The sequence below is a fragment of the Gouania willdenowi genome, chromosome 4 (assembly GCF_900634775.1).
Source record: "Gouania willdenowi chromosome 4, fGouWil2.1, whole genome shotgun sequence".
Classification (NCBI taxonomy): domain Eukaryota; kingdom Metazoa; phylum Chordata; class Actinopteri; order Blenniiformes; family Gobiesocidae; genus Gouania; species Gouania willdenowi.
In genome coordinates, this window is record NC_041047.1 from 22877246 (window position 1) to 22890490 (window position 13245).

General features: G+C 38.3%; 1 protein-coding gene across 1 annotated transcript; it reads left to right on the forward strand.

Annotated features, from left to right (window-relative positions):
- Positions 1 to 9074: 9074 nt before the first annotated feature.
- gsx2 (GS homeobox 2) lies at positions 9075 to 9971 on the forward strand. The gene is made up of 2 exons (XM_028445199.1): positions 9075 to 9450; positions 9631 to 9971. Exons 1-2 carry the CDS (start codon positions 9075 to 9077, stop codon positions 9969 to 9971), a joined length of 717 nt encoding a protein of 238 aa, XP_028301000.1.
- The last annotated feature ends 3274 nt before the right edge of the window (positions 9972 to 13245 follow it).

Genomic DNA, 13245 nt, shown 5'->3' on the forward strand with positions numbered 1-13245 from the left:
ATTTGCTTTAAACCCAGCCAGATTATACTTCAAAAGGACACAGACATTTTATTTCATTCAAGAGGCTACCCTACGCTGGTCTTTATAAGTAAAACATTTAATGTTCTGTTCAAGCATGGATATCAGTTATGTATAAAGATGAGGTCGATGATGGAACTTGTCGAACCAAAACTCAAAAGCAGAAACATTGTAATGAGAAGAGGTTGAATATGTTTACATTTGTTAAAAGTTGAGCCTAGCGTACTCTCTCTCCTTATGTAAACTTCTTCAAATCTTACATTATCAGCATTACCAAGAGATGATGTGGATATCGCTTCAATTATGGACTTGTTTATTGTGAGAGCAACAATCTGACCTCAAAAGGCAGGACGATGAGCTGCCTGAGAGACAATAACAGGCCATGATGAAAATCAACATAATGGCACCCTGGACACAACAAGATTCTTTTTTCTAAATTGTTAATATTGTCGTTCACAGAAGAAAAAAAAGAAGATTATGGTGTTTATTTAAAAAAGCAGCTCTACCAACAATGCATCCAGCATCTAGTTTTCATTCCTTCTCTCATCTTCCATCACCATGTTGTCCAGCACTTGCAAAGGTCTACTGATGATTGTTGTCCAAGAAAAGATCAACAGTCTGTTTCAGTCTTGCAGACGAAGAATTACATATTCACAAATGTATTCAATCCTACGGCAAATTTTAAAACCTGATGTACCTAAACATAAATGTTTTTGGATTGTGGAAATAAAACAGAGATTCCAGAGAAAGTCCTAAAATTCAGGCACAGAGAGAACATCCATACTCTACACACATCCCAGATCTAAATGTGTACTATGTATTTTGTTTATCTTGTTTTTACTCTTTTTAAAAGTTACATTTTTATTTTACTTTGTTATTTAATCTTTTTTTTCACTTCATCCTGTTCTATACTGTTTGTGTTGACTTACTATAAATCACACTAATTCATGTTCCCTTGATGGTTGGACCAAGTTCAACTTGGGTGGCTTTTTGGATTTATTGTTTGTGTTTATTCTTAGTGGGGATCTGTTTTGTAGTATGTTGTACTTAAGGCCAAACTATCCCAGACCGAGACAAGACCAAGATTTTTGGGAGCCGAGACCAAGAGTGTCACGGTTAGAGGATGGTGGTGTGGACCCAAATGCACGGAGAGATGGAGGCAGCAAGCGAAGCATCATTCTTGGAACCAGTTCATGTTTATTCCAAAACTCTAAGACAAAAACCAACAGGGCACAAGGAAAACCAGGGACCAAATGCAGCAGGACACGAGGAGGGTCAACAATACAATGAACAAAACTAACATTCAGTGTTCAAGCACTCAGCTAAATAGTGGAGGAGGCCTGATTGGGAATGGACCACACCTGGGTGGAAACATGAGGGAGCTAATCAGTCACAAACCAAGCACACAGACATCACTGGGGGGTGGAGCCACGAGCAGCAATACCTGGAAACACAGAGACAAGAGTTAGCACAAGAGAACATACTGGAAAATAGAAGAACCAAAGACTCATAGAAAAACCAAAAGACCACAAGAGTTAAACACAAACAAAACTAAACAGAACCTAACCAAGACCAAGCAAATGCTATTAGAGTAACAACATCAAAAAAGCCCTTATTTCAATCTTTTTTTGCTTGGATTGTTCCAGTCCTTAATGCAATGAGAAGATCCTCCACTGTTGGTCATTTTGCAGCATGTCTCCAAACTGCAGCAGCTGGGCTCATTACTGAGTTTCTCACTGGTTTCCTCAGAGATCAAGATGCTGTTTTATTTTTGTTAATATTTGACCTTTTACAAAAAGTATTTGGGCATAAAATGATGTCTTTAGGCTTTTTATTGTAAAATAAACCCACTTAACCCAAATTTCTGCAGCATGCAGGGTAAACAACCATATATCCTCTCATCCAACCACATATCCTCTCATCCAACCCAAACCTGGAGAAGACCAAGACCATGAAAATATTTTAAAAACCTGCATGACAAGGTGTAACAGTTAAAGAGCATCCTCTCTTTAATTTTGGTTTTATTTTAAATACATTTGACAAACAAAAACAAGGTGTCTGTAACTCTTTCAAAGCACATTTGTCTAGTGACTGAGGCCTAAAGTAAGTGTATAACTTAGAGGGAAAAAGTAGTATTCTTAGCTCATTTAATAGCATTCTTAAAATAAAAGTAGTCAGTACTATATCAAAAATACATTGCCATAATAGTTTAACTACACGACATTGCAAAACACATGAAATAATTATATGAAATTGTACAATTGTATTTTGTTGTGCAATTTTTTGTTCTGTTAATACAATTTTCTTTAATATCTTATTTTGTGAAGTGCCATATTCATTATATATATGTGTGTGTGTGTGTGTGTGTGTGTGTGTGTGTGCGTGTGTGTGTGTGTGTGTGTGTGTGTGTGTGTGTGTGTGTGTGTGTGTGTGTGTGTGTGTGTGTGTGTGTGTGTGTGTGTGTGTGTGGGTGTGTGTGTGTGTTTTCTTGTTTAAATATTTTGTTGTGTTCTCAATTTATTTCTATTTATCATCTTATGTGTATTATTTTGTTAGGGAACTATTTAAAGAGAAATTGTCAAAGACAAAGACCACTGTGTGAAGATTTTTAAATTTGCAGTGGAATTTACTGTGGTGCAAAGAGTTGCCACTGAAAATGTTACCTAGGGTGCCAAATTGCTTAGGACCAGCACCCACAGTTAGGGTCCTCTTTGAGTTTGTCACTCTTATTTTGTGGTTTAACTTTTACGATCTCTTGTTTTCTTAAAGTTAAGTTTTTAGCTGAGCGTGATTAGGCCCCGCCCTGCTTTCACTTAGGTGTGATTTATTACCTGATTGTTCTTCTTCATTTTTTAAAGGATCATCCCATCATATCCACTTGTGTAATTCGACTTGCTTCAAACTCCAACTTAGTCACCAATCATCCAATACAAACCATTCACAAATGTCTGTCTGTTTTTTAGAGCTTTTAACTTATGGAACAAATTGCCTAGGGACCTGATCGAAATGTCTACTTTACGCATGTTTAAAAAAATCTTTAAAATCTATATTTTTTTACCAGTCTTAATGTATATATCATGTATTTTCTAATTTATTTGTTGTTGTAATGAAAACATGTCATGATGTACCTTTTTATCTAAGGTTTCTGTATATTTTTAACTGCCGTTATTTTTTTTATTTTTTTTGTATGGACGCCAGGAATATTAGCAACCACCACGGTGGAATCTAATGGGGATCCAATTAACAAATAAACTCACTCTCCATTACCCTAACCCCAATAACTCTCTTTAACTAGATGTTAACCCTTGTTTTCTATCTGGGAAGCAGATATGCCATTAGAAGGAAACAAGGAGCATGTTTGATATAAGTAAGGTGTGAGTTACATCCTAGAGCTATTGGACCTAAAACGCCCAGTCATTATGTGCCATAATTTGTCCCGTTATAAAATGAGATGCAAACATGGAAGTGAGTGATATGAAGTGTTTGTGACATTTTAATGATACAGTTTTGTTTGCTTCCAGACACTTCGTGATAAACAGCAAAGAGTGAGACTTCAGCCCACATCTATTCATGACGCCGTCCAACAACAAAAGGCATGGCCCGAACATTCCGGTCTGCTTCCGCTCCAGCACACAAGCTCAATCTCACAGATTTCCCCTTTTTTCAAAGGCGAGAATGAGGCAACAATATCTTCTTGTTTTGTTAAAGGAAGAGAGCGATGCTGGTAACAGAGAGACAGGAATCATTCACACGTCACTGTTTCCTGATTTAGGTTTCAGTGGAAGTCAGGAGCTTACTGAGGGAATATTTCCAGGTTTGGGTTGGATGAGAGGATATTTGGTTGTTTGCCCTGCATGCTGCTGAAATTTGAGTAAGAATGCTATTAAATGAGATAAGAATACTACTTTTTTCCCTCTAAGTTATAGACTTTCTTTAGGCCTCAGTCACTAGACAAATGTGCTTTGAAAGAGTTACAGACACCTTGTTTTTGTTTGTCAAATGTATTTAAAATAAAACCAAAATCAAAGAGAGGATGCTCTTTAACTGTTACACCTTGTCATGCAGGTTTTTAAAATATTTTCATGGTCTTGGTCTTCTCCAGGTTTGGGTTGGATGAGAGGATATGTGGTTGGATGAGAGGATATTTGGTTGGATGAGAGGATTTGTGGTTGTTTACCCTGCATGCTGCAGAAATTTGGGTTAAGTGGGTTTATTTTACGATAAAAAGCCTAAAGACATCATTTTATGCCCAAATACTATTTGTAAAAGGTCAAATATTAACAAAAATAAAACAGCATCTTGATCTCTGAGGAAACCAGTGAGAAACTCAGTAATGAGCCCAGCTCCTGCAGTTTGGAGACATGCTGCAAAATGACCAACAGTGGAGGATCTTCTCATTGCATTAAGGACTGGAACAATCCAAGCAAAAAAAGATTGAAATAAGGGCTTTTTTGATGTTGTTACTCTAATAGCATTTGCTTATTCTTTTGGAAACAACAGAAGAGGCCAAGGGACAATCTCGTCTCTGAGAAGAAGAAAAAAAAAGCTTAATAAAGACATTTCTCTGGGAACTTAAGCGTGATTGGCATCACTATCTGGCACTGTTTATCTCATTTTCGAGTCTCCTTAATTGTGTGCACCATAAAGCACAGGCTCGTACATATGCGGCGTCGAGTGTGGACATCCAGACGCACTCGTTGGAGCAGGGCACACTTCAGTCTGGAGTGTCTGGTCTGAGCGTCTCTGTGAGACTGAGAAGCATCTCCCTAATTAGAGCGAGCCTAGTGCAGGGCTTCTCTATGGGGCCATCAGCAGGGCCCTCGCTGGCTTTGTTTAGCTGCCTCTTCTTACACTGAGGCTGTCACTTTACTTCTCTATAGGGCTGAGAGCCAGGCTCCTTAATAATGTTGTCTGTGTCCAATAACTGGAACAGTTTGTTTCAGGGGTAAAGCTGCAACATCACGATTGTGTGATAGTGTGTTGAAAGAGGATATGTTTCCTGCTGTATTTGTGTTTTCCTTTCATACGATTTAAAAAAAAAAAAAAAAAACAATAATAACACATTTAAAAATTACTAGAAGAAAAACATTGAAACATTCCCACCCCGGCAAAATATGGTTGAAAAGACATTGAAAAAACATTTTTGACGCACGTCTAAACAACGTCAATGTTTGGTAGAAAAGTGAAAGAGTGAAAGGTGAAAAGCTGTCGTTTTCTGGTCATAGTATATGCACTCAATATAAATTTATTTAGTTAGTTAATTATTTAATCAAAATTTTTGTATCTTACCTTCCCAAAATACCTAATTGTGGGAACATTTGTTTAGTCAACGTGTACCAGGATCTGTGGGCTGTTGTTAAAATACCTTTTCTTATTATTTTTTGGCTAATTTTGACCAATTGTGACAGTCAAAAAAAACCCCTGAAATCTCAAAGACTAAATAAGGGCTAAAATTGGACTATGTTGGACGCTCTAATAGTAACTGAATTTCAACGACTATTGGGGCTAAATTTGAACCTGTTTTGACAGTCCAAAAAAATTTTAAATTAATAAACTATTCCAATGACTACATTTGTGTTAAATCGAGGCTAAGACGGACCGACCAGTTAGCCCAAAAAGAACCCCTAAATGACGTTGTGTGTTTTGGTGGGTTGTGCTGTGCTGTGCTTTGTTTTCTAATATGTGGTCTTTACTCATTTTTGCATACAAACCTAATGATTCACAAAGATATAAATTAGTTTCCACATCCAATGATAGAATGAAAAAAAAAACCAAACAAACAAAAAAAAACTCCTGCAGGACCCAACTCACCAACAAGCCACTTCTTATGAGCAGGACCAAAAAGATGGAGAGTGGCCACTGCAGCTGCTATTCACATCAAGCAGATAATTGTTCAAGAAAAGTCATTGCATGGCATGTTGTCCACAGGATCATTGTTCATTTCCCCCCATCAGGCACTGAGATCTATATGGAGGACCAGAGTGTTTCCTTTGAGTTTTGGTATTCAGGATCTGTTGCCTAGAAACTAATAAAGGGGCAAATCATCCACTGTATGGGCCAAGATGGGCCACAGACTGGGCCCGCACAACAATGCCAGGTTTGTAAAAAGGCGTTGATACAAGTTAATGATGCTTGTTCAACGAAACATTAATGGACTTCTTCACGCTCTAATATGGCATGAGATGCGGAGTGAATGGGGAGGAGGGGAGGGACTTTGGTCGTGCACTTTTATAAGTTTTGTGTGTTTTTACTACTGGGAGGGGACACACACACGCACACACACACACACACACGCACACACGCAGACACACACACACACACACACACACACTTGCTCCAGCTTTAATGAACTTGCACATAGTATTTTCTTCTTTTCACTTATAAACTGAAACCAGCTCATCAAAAAAGGGAAAACTTTAACAGAATTTCTTTTCAAATTAAACTTCCATCTTGTTGAATAGAGCAGTGATTAATTACCCATCAGCATGGTGTGAAAAGGAGCAAAGCAGTGAGGGTCTTTTTAGGCGACAAAAAAAAAAAACAAGAGTTAAAATATATGCTGAGAGGTGGGAGTCAGTGGTAATTCTAACAGCAAATGTTAATTTAGTCTAAGGTTTAGTCCAACATTTAATCTTAGTTTAGTCAGTAATGTGTTTTAAAAGTGCAATAAAATAACTTAAATTGGCATTTGTTAACCATAACATAATCTATTTCTCCTGCCATGACCATAAATCCTCTTCTCTAACTTCCCACACATGCCCTTTCACTTGAATTATCTCATTTAGATTAGATTAGATAGCTTTTATTGTCATTGTACAAATCATACAACAAACTTGGAGCATCTTGGAATGGTGTTACGACATGAAAACAATACAATAACACTACAATCTTAATAAATTAAAAGAACACAAATATTACTTACAGTGCAAATTTGGTACAGCAGTGCAAATTTAACATCAAGTCTTGTCATTTCCTCTATACCTCAAAGTTAGCAAGTGGCTGGACAACATTTAAAAAATAACATTTTTGTCAACTTTTCATTTTACCATAGTTTTGTTCACAATTTAATCTAGTATACCAGGCTCGTTTTTTTTTTTTTTGTTTTTTTTTACTGAAGCAGATAAAAATACTGCAGCTCTGTCACTCGGAGCAGAATAAATGGAATCATAGGATTATTTTTTTTCTCTTCCCCTTAAATGGACTCATTTTCTCCTTGAATTATGAAAGTAATGGCTAGGTAACAGCCTGTGCTCAGTACCCGACGGCTTAATGCTTCTTAAATCCTTCCACGTGGCTCCACTAGTCCAAGCAATTAGGCCTCATTATAGCCTCATAAAGGCTCTCATTTGTGGGATTACTTAATAGACAATGAAATTTTGTCGGGACAGAATTATGAAAAAATAATAATAATATTATTGGAGCTCGCATGGTGTGGCGAGGGCGTGTGCGCCATGCGTCATTACGCTTGGCTGCTCTCTCTCTCTCTCTCTCTCTCTCTCTCTCTCTCTCTATTGTTTCAATTACCGCCTGTTTGACAGACGCGTCTGTTTATGTTGGCTTTCAAAGACTTTTTTAATTCGTAAGTTTAAAGTTCATTACTCGCCTCTGTGTATCTGCTACGTGCAAGGAGGATCAGTCCTTCTTTTTTGTTTTTTGTTTTTTTTGGGGTGGGGGGGGGACCCTCACATTAAACGCATTCCTCTTATTTAAACACAAACTAAACACGAGCACTCCGTCAACCATCTGACCGGGTCCGAGGCGCTATTCTGGGCAGATGAAAGCGAAAAAGCTAAACCTATGGTGAACTTCCCGGGGATCAAAACTCGCTAATTACCGTCACAAGATGAGGGATTAGTTCATTTCTGGAATAGCTGCCTGTTTACCCCCGCACAGATCGACCTTTATAAACACTTTCTAATTGAATCCTAATCGCAGTAAAATAACTGCTGCCCAGATCTCGCCATCACTTCATAATTCTTTAATTGCCTGGAGGGGAAACCTGGCGCAACTGGATCCAAAGTGGCTGTGATCGAGACATTATGCTATAGCTATACTCATAGGGCTGCACAGCGGTGTTTTAATTGCATTTAAAGCTTCACATTATAGTAACAGTTTGAGAAGAAGTTTAAATATATTTAGGTAAATTAACACTTGTTACAGAGGGTTTTTTTCTTTTTTTTTTTTTTTGTCAACGAATAAATCTTTAAAATAAACATATTGTATATTACCCATCCGACCTAAAAGTGCACATTTAGTGTTTTAAGTCACTTACTGCAAGTTTATAATAGCTTATAATACATTGTTGAGATGGACGCGAGCAATAATTTCTTATAAAGTCGCTGATTATGTGTTTCACAGACATATTTCATATAGTTTATTAATCATTTTCTGTGGTTCCCAAACTGCATGGGATACTGTACCCCTAGGGGAAACACCTTTTAGGAGAACATGTGTCAGTTTATTAACATTGTTATTATTATTTCTAGATGCACACAGACTTTTTTTTTTCTGATCCATCAATTTTATAATTTGTGGCACAAATCTTTAAAATACACCAAATTAAATTTCAATTTCTAAAATGAGCAAAACATCAGAAATAAATTAATACAAAGGCCTACATTCAAGGTTCATGTTGGACGAGACACAGGAAAGTGTTTAAACGAGCCTGCAAACACAAATAAATAATGTACAACATGAGCTATAGGAATTTTGTGATAAGAAATAAAGGCTAAGGGGCAGTATAGTTTGGGAAACACTGCACTGTTAATTAATGGGATAAACTGTGTGAAAAAAAAAAAAAACTTTTTAAATATAAATTTGTTGTGTTCTGGATGAAGTGTTGTGATTGGAGAGGAAAAAAAACAAGTCACGTGTTACGGGTCACCGACAGTATAAACCCTCGGAGACGGATGCGCACGTGGGTGACGCCACAGGGCCAACCCTCTTCATGGTCCCTTTTGTTGAACCATCAAACATAAGCACCTTTGGAGATCCCGAGGGGTTCAGATGAGAAACAGCCATCAACTTGCGCACAGAGCCATCACTCAATAGCAGGCATGTCGAAGTCTTTCTACGTCGATTCTTTAATAATCAAGGATACGGTGCGACCTGGACCTTTGGAGCATCCTGGACCAGACTTCCTCATTCCTATCAGCATGCACTCTCCGAGCGTCATGACGGTCACTGCTCCAGTGTGTCCGTCCAGGAAAAACGGAACTTTCTGTGTTTGCCCGCTGTGCGTCACGTCTCACATCCATTCCTCGCGCAGCGGCATTTCCATGCTGAAGGCTCAGTTTCCAGGAGCAGAGGCGCAGTACTGTCACAGGATTCCTCATCACCAGTCCCCTGCGCTCACACACCCAGGACACACACCTGTCTGCACGCCCACCTTCAGCGTCACAGACCCGAGGAGATACCACTGCCTCTCCATTGGTGAGTGCTGCTCATGCACCTGTTCTCAAGCGCATCTGCTTCAACTGAACTTTGTTCACTTTTACGCACAATCCTTTACGCACAAATGTGCACACATTGCTCTTTTATCACATTCTTAAAGTTGAACTGATGGAATAATATTCTATTATGTGACTTAAAAACCTATATTTTTTCTTACAGGGACCACGGACAACACTCACATACAGAATGGAAAAAGGATGCGCACGGCTTTCACGAGCACGCAACTCTTAGAACTTGAAAGGGAGTTTTCCACAAACATGTATCTGTCCCGGCTGAGAAGAATAGAAATCGCCACGTACTTGAACCTGTCCGAGAAACAGGTGAAAATCTGGTTTCAGAACCGCCGAGTGAAGCACAAGAAGGAGGGCAAAGCCACCCAGAGGAGCGCGCACAGCGGATGCAAGTGCACAAGCGGCCACACAGACTTTTCTCGGTCAGAGGACGAGGAGTCTCTCTCCCCGGCCTCTGCCATGGAGGAGAAGGAGGTGTCACCCATGTGAGGAGATCCTTCAGCTGCAGGGCAGGCACTTTTACTCTGACCTGATGAAAACTCTCAAGCATCCTGTGAGCCAAAAAGTACTTCTGCATGAAAACTGGGAAAACCCTTCATATTACTCTCCCAGTTGCAATATCACAAGAAAATCCATCAATATATATTTTTTGTAAAATAAAAAAAAAAATTTAAAAAAAAAAACATGAACCGCTGTTTGTGATGGACTTGTGTTATCCCCAGGTTGTATTCTGGTAATATCAGAAAATGTTCACGTTTTCCATAGTGTCACTGTGAGATTGTGCAGTAATGTAGGTAGACTATACCACATGTTACATAAAAATGTGATACCTACAAACAATATGTAAATTATGTATATCTGTATTTATTATTGTAATAAACAATGAGTTTACCCAAACATGAGTATATTGATTTGTTGATCATGAATGCTTCCTATAATAATTCCCATGTCAAACTAAATTCAGATAGCAGCTGCTATTCTGTGACATATTAGGATAAAAAAAGTTTAAGTCAGGTGTTAAAATTTAATAAACTGGTCATGCATTTTGGATATTCTAAGTGGGATGCAAAATAAATAAAAATTAAAAAAAAAATCTGAAGCATAATTCTTCCATTTCACTTTTCTGTTATTGGGATAAGTTCCAATAATTCCTAATCCAAATGTTCAGTTTTATATGCCTTAATAAACAGTTTATACATAACAAGCAACATCAAAATAACTTTTTTAACACCACCACCACATTCTACCATAGTGAAGTAATATGATTTTAAAAGCGGTATGCGGGGGGGATAACTTTAATTCTATTATATTCTGTTTTATTTGGTCAGAAAACTGTTACAAAAAGACAGTTTTAGTTTCCTTTTTTAATTGAATGAAATGGCCGTTTCACTTATCATTATTAACATAGAACCCCTTTTCTGTACCGTTGTGGTACAAATTTTATAGTGTAATATCCTAAAAACTGTGAGACATTTCAGATATTGATCCTTTATTTTAATGCAATTGTTAACCAATCATAATATTAATATTTGGGCAGTAACACCCAGTGACTGCATGTTCTCCAAAATTTCAATAAAATAAATATAATGTTATGTAATCCCTAAATTAAACACATGTGCCTGTGTTTTAATTGGAGCTCGATTTATATGATCTACGATATTTTGTTTCAAACAGAGAGCCTCATAAAAGTTGTCTGTGATTTCTCTTCGGATCGGACCACAAAAGGGTACCCGATGACGCCCCCGGTGAGCAGCCAATAGTCCGTTAATGTTCGCTTTTCAAAAGAGCTCGGTTTTCCAAGGCGAGTTTAATTGCGTTTTTTGGTCCCACGTTGCTTGATTATGCTGTTCCTGCTCCAAACCTCAGAACAAGGATATATAGAAGTGGGCACAGGCTTTGACAGGTTAGATTGTCCTGGCTTGGGACTCGCATTTAGCCGCGGACCCCCGACGGCTGTGCGCTCACAGAGCTTTGAGAGACAGCTACAGGGTTCCCCCGACGATTTAGTCACTGTTTCATTAGGCACTATTTGAACCTTTCAACTTACGGTGAATTGGGAGGAGGGGGTGTGAGGGGGGGCTCCAATGGAAACACTCCGAGGGGGGATTAGGTAGGAGGGGCCATTGAAAATTAGCTGACGCCTAATTTAACTCGTTTCTGTCAGAGTTTGGGATACATTCCTAATTGAGAGGGGAAGCAGGTGAAGTTTTGGTCCCACGCAGGCCCATTCAGCGCAGGAATAAATGCTCCTCTTTCACACCCCGCTGGTGATCATATATTATTGAGGGAAAGCCATCTAATGAATATATATTGAAGTTCCCATTAATTCAATTAAAGCTGCCATGCAGGTGTGTAACACCAGTGAGGCGTTTATAGGGGGGGAAAGCAGTCCTTTGGGGGGAGATAGACTCCTCTAGTGCCTCAGGAGGAGTGGGTGTGACCCCAGAGGCCACCAGTGATTTCCATCCACGCAGGTGGAAGCTGCCCCTTCCAAACGGTCACTGTGGTCAAACAAAACAGTTTAAAATGACGCACGATGTAAATTGGGTAATAAAGGGCCCATACCTAAAAATGCAAAAAAAAAAAAAAAACACAAGATCTCTCCAAAAGGCCTTTGCCACCATTGAAAATGTGGCAATTACGCATGACAAAAGACAATTAATAAGAGCGCCTTTCAGCCGCTCGCAGCTGCTGTCCCATGTGGAGAGACAGGGGCAAAAGGAAGCTGAAGTAGCCACGAGAGGAGGAGAGGTCTTTTACACTCACAGACACGTCCACTTTATTTATGAATCCATAAGCATTCATGTGGCCTGAGGCTCCAAAAAGGAGAAACCTTTTCTGATGACCTGTGGCTGCTGCTGCTGATGCTGCTGGACGCCAAACTTTTAGGTCACGTGACCTGCTATTCCATTACAGTGGATTCAAGGCTCGCCAAGGTCAGCTGAAAGCAGGAGTGATCAATAATGTTTAAAACGTAGTTTTAACTCAATACGATGTGTTTTTTCTACATATGTATTTGTGAGACTGGGATGTAAATTCACTTGCTTAGCATCATTAAGATTAGATCCTCAGATAGATAGATAGATAGATAGATAGATAGATAGATAGATAGATAGATAGATAGATAGATAGATAGATAGATAGATAGACTGTTGAAAAACTCAAAAATTTTATTTTTATTGCAATAACAAAATATGCATTGCTGTCTCATAATGACTGCACTTCCTGTGGTGTTTGACAGCATGTGCAGACAAGTAAAAAAAAAAAAAAAAAAAACTCAAAATTCTTACAACGTCCTTCAATTTTCTCAAATATTTTACATAATATTTCCCTTGGTCACAAATTTAAGGACTTGCTTGGATGTTGTCGGTTTCTTACATAATTAGTGTTATGTATAATACGTAGAAGTGCAAACTAGGGCACAATAATGTTGAAATTACTCGTTTTCCTACATAAACTCCTCCTTATTTGGCCCCTGAACTAAAATGAGTTTGACACTCCTGTATTAAATAGTTTTTTCCCCTGATCACAGTTGTTTGTTTGAGTTATTTTCCATTACATTATTGTAGTATTTTATTTTTTGTTATTATTATTATTATTACTTTATATTATTGTAAATGTTACTTATGTAGGCACATGTGTCGCCTGAGGTAGAGCTTAGCACTTCTGCTTAAGCGCAATAGAAAAAAAAAAAAAAAAAAATCCTGCTGAGACTTTTCAGCACTGGACAGCTCCCAGAAACCCCTGCTCTGTCACCCTTCAA